Here is a 16,998-nt window from a genome sequence, read left to right as displayed (position 1 = left end):
TCAAAATACAATAATTTTGCATCACGAAGGCGGAGATCAAAGGTTAATTGTTCCTTAAAAATCTAAATGTTTTTAATGCTATTCGTTGTAACCTATTTATGCTTGCAGATGCATACTCGCCAAAAGATGTAGTATTTCGTTGGAATGGCGGGAGCCCCGTGGTAATTTCAAAAGACGTTACCCTTTCCCAGTATGAGTTCGTCGATATTCTTAGCGACGATCTTACAGTTCAATTACCCAACGGAGGTATGTGCAGGATACGAACTAATCCCATATAGGTATGAAATCTCCTTCACGACCTTTGCGCCGTGTTCTTTCTTTCGAAAGGGCACATTTCATGTGCAACATAATATCGGTTAGAATACATGTTCTTACTACCCCCTTGTATTATATACGACTGTATAGTTTTTCTTCCGTATGCTGCTTTCCGTATTGCACTGCCGATGCATAGATCTTATCTAAGACTTACATTCCACATTTTCGTTTAACGTCCTAAATACTGACAAAACGGCCGTGCCTGCATTTTTCTGACTCTACATGGTTTATTTCATTTCATTCTGTCTTGTATAGCCGAAAAAGCTCATATTTTAGGTAATCGTATCAAGGAGCATAGTACCAATTTACAAGACACAGTGAACTGGTTCATTTTTCAATCGTCAATCTAGATAAATTTTTTGTTTTCAATTTTTTTTGAGAGCGGGCGAGCAATATTTGGTGGGATAGTCCTACGTGGCAGCTTCAAATAAAGCTAAATGTGATTAGATCAATTAAAAACTTTCCATAGATGTTTAGCAACATGTAGTAGCATAACGCATGTTTCAGCTCTAGCATGTTAATGTTCTTACATATTATTTGTACATTTTTAGAAACACGGTCAACCCTTGTAACTCGGTTCATACTTCGCCGCCGACGTGGCTACTTTATTCTCCAGATTTACGCGCCCTGTTCGATGATCGTCGGAGCCTCGTGGGTCGCATTCTGGATCAATCGTAACGACGCTGCCGGTCGGGTTGCCGTAGGTAAGTATTGAGTAAATACGTTTGCGATCCATGCAAAAAACGTCATTGATCGTTATTTTGTTAAAAGTAAATACATTATTTGAAACTTCATAACGGTAGTTTAATAAAAACGCTATGAACTAGGATTTGAGAGCTTTCATTTTGACCTGCTGGACATGTTTACTTTTAAGGAATTTTCTTATATCATTTTAGTCAATTCGAAAATCTTAATTTTTCGAAAAAAAAAAAATATTAATCATGAAGGGTTTGAATAATACGATTCGATTATTTACGCAAGTAATACAGATAAATATTGTGAATTGACAATAGGTGTACCAAAATGTCTTGAAGGTACTGCGGACCCGGCTTAGTCTTCAAAAATCAGAACTTTCAAGTAAATGCATTATTTCGTATTTTCTAACATCGGGGGCCACATAGATGACTGCACACCGACTGAGGCGTCACCGTATAAATAGATAACGACTGTGTTTATCGTCTCTATTAGGATATTTAGTGTTCTGCTATCAATGCGTTCTTCTTTTTCTATTTATGTATACGTAATCAATCTGGGTTACGGCCAGGAGTAAAGGACTTCCGTCCTTTCCCGAACAGCTTGGTCATTTGTGGTATTACTGTAATTGCAGATTAATATGACCGTTTTTGTCTTCCGGTGTCTTGGTATAACCAGCGTATATAGCACCAATAATTGTTCTTACGACAAATAAGAATTTCTAAGCTCTATTTTATAGCATCATATATCTTACCCAAGCAAGTACGTAGAGATATTGTGCACATTGGAAAAAAAGTAATTTTCGAAGGGTTGATTTGGGCTTGCATTGCGAGCGATTCTTGCCCTTTCCGCAACAAAATTGTAGTCATTTCGAAGGTATGTTTTGCGATCATCAAAGGAAGTTATTTATATCCGATGAAGTTTTACGTCGTTATGTAATTTGCGGGCTTACGTAATTAACTTTCTTACTTTTTTAGTTATTTTTAAAATTTTTATTTAGTTGTATTTATTTAGTTATAACTTTCCTAGTTTTTCCTACTATTTGTGATTTTGAATTTAAGTAAACTAAAATCTTGAACTGTACGAAAAACATTGTACTTGTGAAACATAATAGGACTGAGATACTATACCGACTAATACAACAATAGATTATATGCATATAATGTTGGTCAATGTATGTCACGGATATGCTCTGTTTAGCTTATTAGACGCCCATACGTTCCTGACACGCGCGCTGGCCTGCATATTTTCAAAGAACGACCACAGCAGATCGGAGCAAATCATATAGATACACATATATATGACGAACTTGTTTCGTTACGAGATGAAAGATGTAACCTGCTTCTAAGACGAGGACAACACAGGCAAAAATAGGATCGGAAAGGTCAGCGTACGATGGGTAGGGCGAGAAAGGAGATTCGAGAGAGATGTGTGGTGAGTCTGGACGCCGTAGTAATCTTGTATGCTCTAAGACTCCTCCGTCATTGCGTCCGAACGACGAGTGATACATATTCACGCTCCGTTTCCCATCGTTTCTTCGTATGTACATATTTCATTGAATGAGTTAATGTTGAGGCAATCTTAAACTCGTTAACGATCTGCCGCACTCCTTGGGTGTTCGCTGGTCGTCCCTGCTCCTTTTCTGATCCACCTCGCCGCGTCCCTTCAGCCACTAAGCCAAGAAACCTTCAAACATTCAGTATGGCATCTGCACCAATGTTACCTTCGCTCACGCCTCTAGACATGACCCTATGCGCCAGCATCAATTGTTCGACAGACGATCAAACGGACAGACAAGCTGGATGGACACATAACAACTGCGTTTAAAAACACGACCCGGGTCAGCAAGCGGTGCCTGCACACGAATTTGAGCGTGCCCAATTTGCTCATTACTCTCGATTTACCGTTTAAACCACTGGTATGCATAAATCTATACATGCATAGAAAAAGACTCATTATCTTTCAGTAAACATTCATTCCCGTTCTACAGACTGTGTATTCATCGAGCTTTTAAAGGGTTGAAAAACTTGCTATTCCAGTCGTATAAAATGGAATAACAATATTTATAGCAAGTGCCTTTTGATCCTCTACATATTGGAGCTAGCCTTCTAAGAGTTTCTCTACAACTGTATGCCTGCAACTTGTATTACTTCATTATGGGTGGCTTGTTCGATAGACGTGGTACGCCACGCGTCGCCCTTTTTAAGCTATAGAAGCACTCTAAATCACACAGATTTAAGTCTCAAGAAATATGAAAGTTAAGGCCTTCGCTCAAGTCTCTTCTGCTGGGGGCGACTAGATGGTGTGTCATTGTTAAGTAATCGCGCAGTCTACTATCGACTGTCATACCATATATCTACAAGGCTTTTTATGAATTTGAAGTATCTGGCAGTATAGACTGTTTCCCTTTTAAATAATATTTTGCAATAACAAACGCCTTTAATATTTATTGCTAATATTACTATCAGCTTAGTCTTGACTGTATCAGTTACTGTCTTCTTTTCTGCTGAATTTTCGTTCTCTCACATGATATTGCTTTGTTGGAGCCGTGCCTTCTCTACAAATGATATGCTCTAGGTGTCTGTTTTACTAATAGTGGTTGTGCTAAGATTTTCTACATTGCACAATGCGTATTTCCACCAGTCTTGAGTTCAATTCGTAAGGAGCCTATATGTTACTTCCTTTCTACATAGGTGTTTTTGCGTTTCGAAAAATCTCGAATTCAGCCTAAGGCAAACATTTGCCCATTAAAAATTTCCATAGTCCGTTTGACGTGCTGATGCGTAGTCACTGTGCTGTTCAATGTTTTTATTTGCGTCTTTAAAATTACTGCATTAGATACGGACTGTTCGTCCTCAGCTCACGTTTATTATAATACGCAGTCAGTTCATAGCCGTAGATAGCCAAAGCCTTAATATAGATACTTTTCCAATATTGTCTCTCTAATGGTTTGAAACCTTTCGACCCACTAAATAGGCCCACACAAGTTGACATAATATACTTAAATTCGAAGCATTGCTAGTCGAACGTGTGTGTGTGTCTCTCCGTGCGTTTAACACACGCAGAGGCATACTCCTATTACGTAATTAGTGCGAATATGTCAGGGGTCGACAAATCTTACCGTTTTTAGGCCCTGCGTCTGCCTGATGGTCTTCTGCCAATGGTGGTGCCGCCTACAACATGCGGACCGAGTTTCAGTAGTTGGTAAAAGTGCCGAAGCGGCATGCAGCTTAAAAGACGAAGAAAAACAACTGAAAAAGCTTAGCAATAATGTCACCAGAGATAAAGAAACAGACTGCATTTCTACACACTATGTTTTGGCCCAGCTGTGACCACCTGGCGAACAGAACTTTTGGGAAGTTGTCAGTTAAATGTTATTCAGTGTTACCTAGACTTTTTGAAAGTCTGGCTGGACAATCGTAGCAGACCCAGAGATGTGTTTGTTGGTAATAACACATCGATCTCCTTTATGTGGCCTAACTATTAACTGAAAACAGAGCTACGCAACAATATCGAATTGCTCTGCAGTAAGCAGTCGTAAAGAATTTTCGAGCTGCAGTGCAAAAGTTTCGCTAAGGTACATGTTAACGTCTGCGGCTGTACTTGCAACCAATTAACTTATGTACAATACAAGAAGGAGCGGAATAAGAAGCCAGAAATGAACTGTCGTCATTAAGCCATTATAGGTTAAGCCACTCTGGGTTGGCCAGGATCTTTGAATTGACTGCCATGGCTATACGGACCACGCATGTACAGCTGTGGTATGACAGAACTGAGTGAGTGATCGCGGGCTTGTAGATATCATATCTGTGTGCGTTTCAGGTGCCACCACGGTACTTACTTTAGTAACGATGGGCTTTGGAGGTCGGGCATCGTTGCCTAAGGTAAACTATGCTACGGCGCTCGACTGGTTCGTAGTGATGTGCTTCTCCTTTGTGTTTGCTGCTTTGGTCGAATACGCCTGTGTCAACTACATTGAAAGGTGCGTTCTAGGTAGCAGGCTACTGATCGTTTGCGTTCTTAGTCACTAACCCAGTGTGTATGTATGTATGTTTGTTTGTTTATTGGTGTCGTTCGACGTTGTCTTCTTGTGTCCTCGACTACCTTGGTGTCTTTGTGGCGGCACCTGTGCGACATCCGTGTGCCTGCTCCATTTTTACTCTACACTTTCAGGTTCAATGACTGTGCTTACTTTAGTAACGATGGGCTTCGGAGGACGGGCATCGTTGCCTAGAGTAAACTATGCCACTGCTCTCGACTGGTTCGTAGTGATGTGTTTCACGTTCGTGTTCACGGCCCTAGTTGAGTACGCGTGTGTGAACTACATTGAAAGGTTAGTCCGAGTCGGCAGACGTTCCGCTAACCCGCTCCCACAACGACAAGATAGTCAAAGAAAAATGCTAAAAAGCAACCATATATATTCGTGTATGTATTGTCGCCTCTTGCTGGATTATGGGCGATTGGTGCTTAGTCGACAGCGTCTTGAAACACCTACTACCGTGTTGATTGGATACTTTCAAGGGCCTGATGTAGAACCGTGGCCTGTTTTGCTTTGTCAAAAGTCGTACTGGCTCGCTGAGAATGAAAAAAAAAAGAGAAATACTTGACTAAAAAGCAAAATAAAAAGAAGCAGCAAAACAAATTCGTACGCGGAAACCATCTAAGTACAAACGAAAGGAGGCCAATGCACAGCCAGCTATAGGCGCATTTCGATGCTTTCCGTTGATCGCGATTTCTTTCTTTTCAAACTATAAGGGCAACTACTAGCTAGGGATAACACTCGCAGAAGCGGTCGGTCGTGCATGTTTCGATCCGTCTGTACAGATGCGCTCTAAATCTGGTTTGCGCATCGCAGCAGCTAGCAGAAATGGCAGAAAGCAGCATTAGCAAATCAAAAACGCTACCTCTGCTTGTTCCATTGTGGCCCCGTAGTGTGCCTGCACGCAATGCACGTCTCGACCCCCAATTGCCCTCCGCCCACGAGAGGCTGCCTCGCACCCCTCTATTCGACGCATCTGGATATCATCATCGCGTACCACCGCTTAACTTGACGACTTTTATTGCTTCACTATTACCATTACTAGCGCCAGAACTAACGGACGGCCTCGCCTGTAACGGGTGATATAATACCGGCCAGTACTGTAAATGCGCGACAGTGTAACACAAACGAACTTTGTTACTGATTACCACCCATCTGGTAAAATCACAGACCATACTGTATATGAAGCTGGATCGTGCGCTTATATAAAGATAACTGTATAGCATAATGAACCGATCGACCTACGGTCTCCTGGCTCTTGACGCACATCACACGTAAAGTCGTAGCAGGATGGCATCGTTCTTGTTGAGGTATAAGCTCACGTCTTTCCTAAAGAAAAATGAGGACCAAGAGAAGATGTGCGCTTGGGTGTTCTGGGCCTGAGGAATCGTCGCGTGTTATCCCTTGCTCAGTTGGTCTAGAAAGAGAAAATTTAAAGGGAAACATGACATGCAAGACAAGTCCAAGTGCTTCCGCAGCAGAACTCTATTTCTACATATGTGTTTGCGTGCACCCTTAGGTCTTGTAGAGTTTCGCTTCTTTTCGCTTACTATAGCATCGTTCCTGTAACGCACCACTAGCGCAGGAGATAAACGATCGCACATAATTTATCATAGCAAACACGTGTAGCAGACATCGATTGCAGGAAGAACCCTCATTTCGAACTGTTCAAGTTCTCCTAGGTAATTCCAGGTTTGCGTACTGGTTTTCTTGATGAATAGTTAACCTACACAACTCTACTAAATACACTAGACGACAACATCGTATCTCCTTTCTACTGCGGCTAGACTGAGCGATCATAAGCGCAATACGTGCACACTCGTTACAAGCACAGAGTAACACATTGTTCTACTGGAGTGGCGATTTACATAGGCCCATATATATATATATATATATTGTTACGACGACAATAATTTCTTTCTATTCTAGTTGTACATGAATAACCGGAATAGTTTACAAGCGCAGAGAGTTATATGTAATACAGCGTCCTTGCAAGGCTGAAGAGTCCGCTCATAACTCTAATAACAGAAATCACTAGGGCAAAGTTCTTGTTCGTAAACATTCATTTTCTAGCTGGACGGTAATCTTCATTTAGGTTATTTTGGCATTGCAAAACAAACTCTATTGATCGCAGTATTAGGAAATAAGCAAAATAGGAATGTCAATGCAAATAGACCTATTCTGTTTGTTATGGCTAAAATGTAATGTGTAAATAATATGCACACACGTTATATATATAAACAAGCGAATTTCGTACTTGAAGCACATTTAATATCGTGTTCTCTGTCAATGGATGGTACCCGAAGTGACGCGATAGCACAGCGGCAGTATTCATGTGGGTAGCGCCAGGCTCATAGCCATGAGATGCTAAATATGATTCTCAAGAGAGACTTTTTCACTCAACGAATTAATTCTTTATGTAGTCGTAGTCGGTCTTTACAACATTTTCCCAATGAATATTCTACTATTTTGTCAAAAACAATCAGATCTGACGTTGAGAAACTTATCCGGCTGGTTTTTCTGACCCGTTTTGTTGTATTGTATGTAATTTATTTTGCCCTTAACCGGAAAGGTTGGTAATCCGTCAGCTCGACGTCTAGGGACTACGGTGGACGTTAAAAGCTCCCACTCAAGCCTTTGAAGAGCGGCTTTAACGATCTTTACCGTATGTGGTCTGGAATTGTCGTGGCAAAAGTTAGTTCTACATTGCCAATCAGATTTTTTAATTAGCCTCATTTCTCGGACTTATTTGGTCCATACGCAGGTCCTGGTTAACCATTTTGTTTCCCTCAAGAATTTTCGAGTATAACGGATTCTTCCAGCACCGCCAAAAGGAAAGCAATGTCTTTTTCGTGAAAATCTGAGTTTATCCTGCCTAGACGTATATCCTGAGGACACCAGTTCTTTCGTCTTGGAAAAATTAAGCGTAGGAACCTGTTATTATGACTGCATGCTGTTTTGTATTTAGCAATATGTTGAAAGTGATCGAGACCGTGGTATAATTTCGCTCCTCGCACGACTTACAACCTTGATTTGCTGCTGCTAGTTGAATGGATCCAGTTTATCTTCTCGGCTAGTTAACGCCATTTCAAATACCCGTAGAGCTCGTTGCGGTGCATCTTCCAAGCCCAACATGCCACCGTAAAACTTACCAAGTCACCTTCGAATAATTTTGTCACGTAGTTAATTCTCGCCGTATTCGACCTGAACGTACTGGACTGTTTCAATAGTTTTTTTTCCTTGGCAAAAGGCGAAATAAGAAGCATCGTGGTTGCTCTATTTTGCCAAGAAGAAAAAGATCCGGACCCGAAAAGTACGAAGGCAGAAATGCTTTTTTAATCTTTCCTAGTGTGCTTAGAGAGCATATTCATTTTCGTGTTAGCGTGTGCATGTTCACAGTTAGTAGAATTTTAAAGACCCACAAGTCTGTTTTGGGCAGGTGGTATTTCTTACAATGTGATAATTTCACTAGCCGGAACATTTGATTTTTGTGTGCTCCCTTTGAAAGTACAAAGATGTGCATCTACTCTTTCGATGCGCATTCGTTGTGCCGTTGGAATACAATTTGCTATTAAGCTAGATGTACATTTTGCTGTTTGCCGATATGTACGCGACGTACTTTTTCAGGTATTTTGAATTCTGCCGTAGCCCATAGATACGGTGACAGAAGGTCGACTGCAGGAGCTTTCAAACAAGAGCAGTATAGGTAACATTCTTCTCTTAATAGAAAAACGTTTGACTGCATTTCTTACAAGCGAAGTTATTGAGCAGATCGCATCAGGTGCACTTCATCCAGTTGTCTCCATTCAGTAATTGTCCTCATTTTACTAAAATGAATCTTTAGGTCATCAAATTAATGCTGAAGACGGTTAAATACCGATCAGACTGCTTGTTTCATATGCTCTGGCTGCGTGGGAACTTTGGAGGTACCCGTTGGTGTAGTTGGTCATTTATTAGCCGCCTGGATATAATCGATTGACGATACGTGTTTGAGGTTTGTGACGAATATAACTACCGCTTAGCACCGTACACTAACTAAGTGCACAGTAGTTACCTATCTATACCATAGTATTTTTGCATGAACTGCATACTGCCTTTGTGTATTTTCCCGCTAAATTATTTACTGACAATTGTTCTCATAACATACGCACGTGTATCGCTCGTCGATGAGTTTGTTTGGATTGTGTTGTCTTAAGATAGAAACACGAGATAGTGTATGAGGAAGTACGCAATCGAGAAATTTGCCTTATGTATACAGGGCTTACTTCAGCTATTGAAGTCTAATTAACCATTCTGAATGCTTTTTCAGGTATATGACAATGAAGCAAAAAAAACTACTGGAAGCCCGTAATAAGTACGAAGCGAGGTTCGAACAGGTCCGGCTACAGCTGGAAAAGGTGAGATAATTAACTTATGTGAATTTGTAGGACGTTCATATACATTGTAGCCATATTTATATCTCTAGCAATTTTACTTGTGACGTCATAATAGGGGACATCTTCTATGTCGAGCTGCTACAATTCAGGGGTAGTCCGAAGAGCAATTATCAAACAAGAACGCTTTAGCTTGAACCCACGAATTGCATTTAACTATATTGAACACCCAAATATAGAAATTAATCGTCTCAGCCCAACGGCATAACCATATTTTTGTATCAGTAAGGGTTAAAGACGACAAAAACTATGGAAGGGTCAGATTGTTAATATGTACCATTGCTACCCTCAAAATTGGATGTTCTACAAAGAAGCAATAAAGCCAGTATCTTTCTAGGGGTAACGAACGGAGGAGAGGCAAGCCCCGCTCGTCCTGCTTGAACCGTATAAGAAAGTAGATGTCATTCCAAGTTTAGTATAACGAATCATTTTACAATAAGGTAACAAATACGTCGCAAGACCGACGTCGAGAAATACTTGATCGAAATATTTTTAGTTAAGCTGTCTGGAAACCCTGTCTTATGCGCTCCAGGATAGAAAAGTCTACTACTTGGAAAGAGGGGCAAGAGGCTGCTAATCTGTAGCGGAATAATGGATCTGCTACGACACATATATAGATATAAAAAAGACCTCCGCAAAAAATATTTTGGCAATAGGCCTGATGACTTATACCTGTGGCTTAACTTGTCGTGAGGGATGGGCTTATTATCGCTTCGAGCTACTTTCGCTGTCGTGTAACTTGAATCATTTGATTCCTGTTTCTAATTTTCACACGAATGGCTATTTACGCATGGTAAGTAGGCTGGTGGTTCACAGCAATAACTGATACAGTTCACAATGGGAAAGGGCGTTGGTACTTGACATTGATGTTAGTCTTGGTGTTATCGAGATCGCATAGCGAGAAATCGCTGGCTTTCGTCGAGTTACGGAGCATCAGTGACTGACAGATACCAGGAGAGGGAGGGGTAGATTGAAACTTCCGGCGGTACGTCTTTTCGGCTGCTTTAACGTGTCAGGCAAGAAAGAACTACTCTAGCTCTTAGTTTGTCTGCTTTCTTGTTTAGCTACATCGGCGCAACAATGTCTGAAGTAGAAAGCGTAGTCTGCTATGAATTTGTTACTGTACTGCCGCTTGCACCTGCGTCTATTTGAACGTATTAGGCATAGACCGCATGATCCGGCCAAATCTTTCGGATAATGAATATGGCACCCGATAAAGCAAACTTCTGGTAAAGTTTACTTAGTGTGGTATCATACACGAGACAGGAGTCACATAGGGGTTGTGGTTTGGGAAATGAATGGGATCTGGCTATGTACTTTGTAAATGGCAGTCATGAAAAATACTTTTTCTTAGTATCCGCTCGTGTGCGTGTTGCTGAGCTATGGGTGGTTTGAATTAATGCTGGTTTTAGCGGCGACGGCGACGATAGCGCGGATGCTCTTTTTGCAAGATGAACGATGAGATACTCCCAAAATACATATGCTACCACTATTTACTACTAAGGTTTGCTTAGAGGGTCTAAGGATATAGCTGGAATGCGTCAAAAAAGGGGGTGCACATAGAAACGTCGGGGGATACGGTGTGGGCCATATACCGTGGCGTCGCGAGGCCAATCCACGCCTCTCACCCATTTTTCTCCCTGTGCCCTCCCTATATACTCGATCAGCTGTCATCGTCGATGATATAAACGGGATGGCGCTCTAGTTATCAAAATTCAAAGCGGCTGTACGATTGGACTAATATTGAAATAATTATAGGCTATTACTAAAAAACAGATTGTGTTGATGTGTATATTAAATTCAATTTACTCGCGTCTTGTAAAAGGTTGGATTGATCACATAATAGTCGTTAATTTATAGTTATGAATAATTCATACTTTTTGATAAAGTTAGAAGTTTATTCTGTATGTGAAGCATATAAACAAAAGTTATTTCCTAATGGAGTGCATGTAAAATAATAAGTGATGTTTAATTGGTGTATTTTTCATGCCACACAACTCTAAAATGAGGATTTCGCGCTTGCTTCTGTTAGCAGTTTCAAACATATGTATATATACATCGTGCGTAATTAGGTAATCCACTTGAGGGTGCCACTTTTCCTTCGAACAGCAGTAGCAGCAGCCTTTAGACGTTTTACGGCCAAAAATTCGCTTCCGTCAGGACAAACGCTTTAGTACAAGCACATAAGCCTACAGGCACTGGACGCGGTTTCAGAGTGGCCACTGCTTTTTCCCGCCCACAGAAGATACAAAGAAAAAAAGGGTGGCAATAGTTGTAAGAAATGAGAGTCCACAAGGCAAACAGAGGATGGGGGATCGGCGGCATTGCGTGAAAAGCAAGCAGTGGGCCCTTAGGCCTATGAACAGATGAGCATCGCGCTTCAAGGAGAAGGGACTGACTAGCAGCGGTATCGGCGGCAGTTGAGAGACTGACGCTTGTAGTACTACCGGCGGGATGCAACGTGTTGTACCCTTGGGAGTCCGTTCCTCATGCCGTCTTTAAATCTGCGTAATCTCCTGGTGGACGCGGCAAGACTTATCTCTAGGAACGCTATACGCCTGGTGGGGTAGCCAGAAACCTTCTGCACACCCCGGCTCATAGCCCATACAAAATCGTCACAAATGCTTTCCTGTCCCCAGTTTCAAAGCGTGTAGGTTAAGATAGGATCGCCGTTCTGGGATTATCGTTACAAGCAAATTGACTAGGCTAGCAAAAGGTAATTCTAGTTTCGGCAACCTTCCACTGCATTCATTGCCATTGCTAATGTAGAGCTTCTATGATTAGCGCAGACTTTGGTTAACCATAATAATTACGTTCTCCAATGAGATAACGCAGAGTTTGAGCTAGAGTTTGAATCAATTCTACAGCGTCCGTTAGTTGTTCTCATTCCACTATTTTTAAGCCAAATACCGACACACTGCACCATCGAGATGCTCCCCTAGATCTAATTGTGGCTTGGAAATCTCTCGGGGGCTATTAACTGGTTGTTGGCTATAGATGCCCTCTGGTGTGGGCAAACTACTACTAAACGTAGCAGTGAAAATACAGAACAGATTGCCATTAGCCTGGTTGTCAGCGGTACTCTACGACAAACGCTGATAGCAGTGGACCATATTCTAGTAATAAAAATACAAAAATCAATTTTTTTCAATGGACAACGTTTCCCACTTATGCCTATAATAATATTATTGTACGCTAGGTTACCAAATATACTAGTCGGTCATGACGCGACATATTCCATTAAATGAACAAAAAAAAAAATTAAAAGATTTCATCAAGCAGTCCATTCGATCCTGGTGCTGCCGTTACCTAGCGTTGAGCATAGAACGTGTGCTAGCTTTATTATGTGAAAGAGCCCGAGCGACAATACAAGACGACTGGGGTAGGGGAGAGCGAGCATGAGTTTGTCGAAAATTCAGCGGTGCAAAGCACCGAATAGGCGAAACTACTTGTTGTATAGTAGTGCGGAAAGGCTAAATCACCCCCTAGGGTGTGAAAAGTACGAAACTTGAAACCCCACGGAGACCAAACAAGTTGAGATTGGCACGAAAATGGGTTACGAAACGCGTAAATGCGCGTGATCACCAGCAGCCTAAAATGCAACACCAGAACTTTTCGATAGAATTTTTATGGTCAATGTGAACCTCTTCTCTCTAGCTCACTTCCGGCATTTTCTAGGAAATACTGAGTTTGATACCTTGGTAGAATTCGTCAGTCTTTGATTTAAATGAAAAGTGCTATCTTTTAAATGCAGATTTGTCGCGACGTTTACGTTCGGAACCTACATCGCTACGCATTGCTTTAAAAGGCTGGTTCCCAGTACAAACCTAGCTGTGTCTGTGCCTGGTTCTGCACGCACGCGTTCGTAGATTCTGTAGGCAAACACGTCATTATTGCACTATTACTATTTTTGAAATCGCTGCCTCTTTCTTCCTAAACGTGGAACGTGCGAGTATTCGATCGGCGTGAGCGAAACGAAAAAGGGCAATGAACAGCGTCGGACATTCGCAAGCTATGTAAATCGGCCATCAGATAGATAGCATCGGGTCGGGGTCTGTTTTTTGTTTTCCTAGACCATATGTACCAGATACGCTCGTCAATTCAATAGCTCATGCCACTGGCTGCAAATGACGGGGACACGGCTAACGTCGCACGATTCCCGAGGCCGATAGAAGGCATGCCACCTCCCAAACATGGCTTTGATTCGAGCGAACGTTGCCCGTTCTCGTCCGGTAAGTTTTCTTGCCTTTGCTTTCTTGCCTGATTTTATCGTTAAGCATATCTGTCATTGATCCTGGCATCTACAGGGTACGCCAGCGCATGTGCCAAAACGACAGAAAAAACAAATGCGACAACACAAAGCTTCAGATACGTCTTAATTCGAATTTTTGCGCAATTGATTATTATATGACTTAGTAATGAACCAAGTCGCTGCACAATGCGTCAAGAGATAAACCAGCAGAGTCATTTTAGGCTTTACATAGAATCCTAGTGATTCATGTGAATGATATTCAAACATAGATTCATATTGAAATATGTATATGATGTCTCAATATGCGCCTTTCAGTAATAATACTGAATTTCAGTATTATTTCACTGAAGCCTTCTTTACTATGACTATACACACTTTGGCCCCGATAAGTAAGCGGCATTTGATGACTTCCCTATCACCCTCTACGAGCTATTTGTTGCCATTTATGTGATAGAAACAGATAAATACATTATATTCATGCTTACGGGGTAATTTATGTAAATCGTCCCGTTAGCGTTTTAAGTGCATCAGAGTTGTCATGGCACCTGGCAATCCTGGACCGATTCGCGCTCATAGCCCTTGCTTAGTTCTACGGAAACTGATCACCTTTAAGTGTTCGTTAAGAGTGTCATAGTATCAGACGTAAGTATACTATGAAGTCAAATTGGAAACCTTACATCTCATGTGTTGTTATTCACTGATTTACTTCACGAGTAGGCAATAGTTGAACGCAGCTACTCAAATGAATACTAAAAAATACCTCAATGTCTAATACGAGAACGATGTAACTGAAGTCTTTCCTTTGATAACGATAGGATTCTGTGGCTCTTTTATAATGCGTTAATATGTTTGCCATATGGTGAATATGAGCAAAAAGGTTTCTTGCTGAGCTTTGTCTATGCCCGTGCGACAGCCATCCGTATAATATGTCTGTTGGCATAGATAGGTACTATGATGCATAGGTATATGAACGCAACTGTATTAAGTCTATGTATGGATAGACAGTCTTGCTGCCTCGCGTAATACCCTTATCGAAATAAGGAACTGTCTAAATTGACGGCTACTTATGGAAGGCTGTATCCACCTGTGTCTACAGAATATAGGTGCTTCCTTTTTAGTCAGCGCAACATTTCAGTCTGTGGTTTCATTCGTCTTTTTAGAAGTGCTCGGGTGGATTTTTCTTGATGATGGGATGATTCTTCTTCAGGATGATAATAGGTTACTCATTTCAATGTTGGTGGCCAGCTTATTAGTGTTGTCATGTCTGTCGTAGATTTTCCACTGAGTCAACTTTCACCTAACGGTCGAAAGGAATAAAAACAACGGACCTACCTCCTCATATCTTCTATTCAATAACTCTATGTATGTAAGATCAAGTAACTAAAATATATTGATCTATATCCGATTTGAGCTTAACTCGTGAACTTCAATTGTCACATTTATATATTATGGATGCTGTATGGCTTCGAGTAGAAGCTCGCACTTCATGGTTTGCCGTAGTAGTGTCTGGAAAACTTTAGAATCGAAAAGTTATGAAATTGCTTCGCCTAAGGAAAAACCCTTACAAATACATTTTTGGCAACGCAATAAAAATGCGTTTATCGGCTTTTTTCAGCTATCTGTAATATTTACAAAAAAAAAAGCCTCTAGCTTAGATGAAGACGTTTGAAAGAACTTTTCTTTTGATACTAGACCTACATGTTCATTGGTCGTACGTTTTATATAACGGGTCGATTATCATCATCTGTCTGTGCACGCTCCGAATGTATATCTTCGAACCAAAATGCTTCTGCCCTCAGTCACACACGTGAATAACTGAGTATTTGTTTGGTACTAGTTGCTGCTACCCTTTGCCGTGCACTTCACAACGATATTACATATATTGATCAACCTTTAACTAGTTGGGCAAAGATATTGAATTTTTAGTATGTGTTGCAAGCATTCTCCTTTACTTTTACATATTTGCCGTATTTTCGACACCCATACACTTACAATTCGTACTTACTCACGTACTTACTTGTGTAATTTTTCTACCCTATTGTTTCTCGAAGTAAATCAATCATTGGATGTGCTTGCTTGGCAGCTGCCCTTTTTACGGCATGGAAAGCTTCGTAATCGCGGATTTAGGCCGGGAGAACAGGCTGATTAAAGAAAATGCTGGATATTACTCTGCTCGATCCAGTAAGTAATTGAGGCATGCTCACGAGGTCTGACTTGTTAATCAAATATCCAAACTTCTTACTTCCGATTGTTGTGCCAATGGTCATGCGTCTCTTGAAGAAATCAAGACAGCGAGGTGCATTCTTTGTTTCATTGTCGGCGAGTATCTCACAGTAACAAATACCGCTGGTATGCATTATGGGTACCATCATCATCTTAGGCCCAAATCCACTGGACACTGCGACCTAACTATCTTTTATGAGGGCGACGCTACTTTCTCACCTGATCCTTGTCTGGCTGGCGATAGACGTTGAACCATACCACGCCTATAATTCAAGCGGATTTTTGTCGATTAAAGTTCCACGGATCGCACGTGGAACATATTACACCGAATGGTTGGGAATCAATGAATCGGGGATGATTTTTCTGCCCACTTCCCGTATTTTAGTTAAAATTCTGTAATACTTTTACATGTGAAAAGCCAGTTTCGGCCAGCAGAGCCTTCAGACTACGAACTCTGATTTCCTGAAAAGTCTTCTTGATTGCGACCATGCTTTATTGTCCCTTGGCCCCGATGTCTGGTTACCCTTTCGCTGGCCTTGAATACTCCAGTTTCCGTTCTCGAAGCATTTGCGTCATTCACGTGCTGTGCTTTCGTTTAAGGTTTCCGTTTAGCGTTTTGACCTTGAAGGAATAATAACTTGACTCTTGAGTGTTCATTTTCAAGACATTCTTTTCTTCCAACGTCGTTTCTTTCGGGGTAGAATCAACGCTTTTCACTCATAGGTTTTTAGAAGAATAGAGTATGTACTACCAAAATTCCGTCTGCTAAGGACGCGCAGTTATAAAGTCAATCAGTTTCGATGTCTGTATGTACATATGCACAAAACCGTGTTCCTAAATTGAAAATGTTTTCCATGGTTCCTTTCTAACGCTGTGTCCGAGCAACAACAGATGAGCAAAAAAAAACTCACATGTTTTTCCATGAGCTAGAAGTCTTATTTTTTACAGTCATGTTCATTTGATATAACCACCATCCACCACTATTATGGATTTATTGGAGGCGGAAAATTTGAAAAAGACAAACAGCTGAACCTTACCCGGAT

At 41.1% G+C, this 16,998-nt stretch overlaps 1 protein-coding gene across 7 annotated transcripts in view; it reads left to right on the top strand.

The window, feature by feature from the left end:
* LOC111249930 (gamma-aminobutyric acid receptor subunit alpha-6-like) overlaps positions 1–16,998 on the top strand; it is a 126,650-nt gene that overhangs the window by 88,366 nt on the left and 21,286 nt on the right. For 6 of the 7 annotated variants that reach the window (XM_022804406.2, XM_086980396.1, XM_086980397.1 and 3 more), the window contains 4 exons: positions 109–246; positions 867–1,019; positions 4,831–4,990; positions 9,357–9,444. In XM_022804406.2, the coding sequence (XP_022660141.1) occupies positions 109–246; positions 867–1,019; positions 4,831–4,990; positions 9,357–9,444 (539 nt within the window). Of the gene's footprint in view, positions 1–108; positions 247–866; positions 1,020–4,830; positions 4,991–5,181; positions 5,342–9,356; positions 9,445–16,998 lie in introns of all 7 variants that reach the window. The other variant, XM_086980381.1, reaches the window with a different exon arrangement.

This window comes from Varroa destructor, unplaced genomic scaffold (genome assembly GCF_002443255.2).
Source record: "Varroa destructor unplaced genomic scaffold, Vdes_3.0 BEIS01000001.1, whole genome shotgun sequence".
Lineage (NCBI taxonomy): Eukaryota > Metazoa > Arthropoda > Arachnida > Mesostigmata > Varroidae > Varroa > Varroa destructor.
Note: the sequence above shows the minus strand (reverse complement) of the source record. Positions and strands in the feature narration are given on the sequence as shown.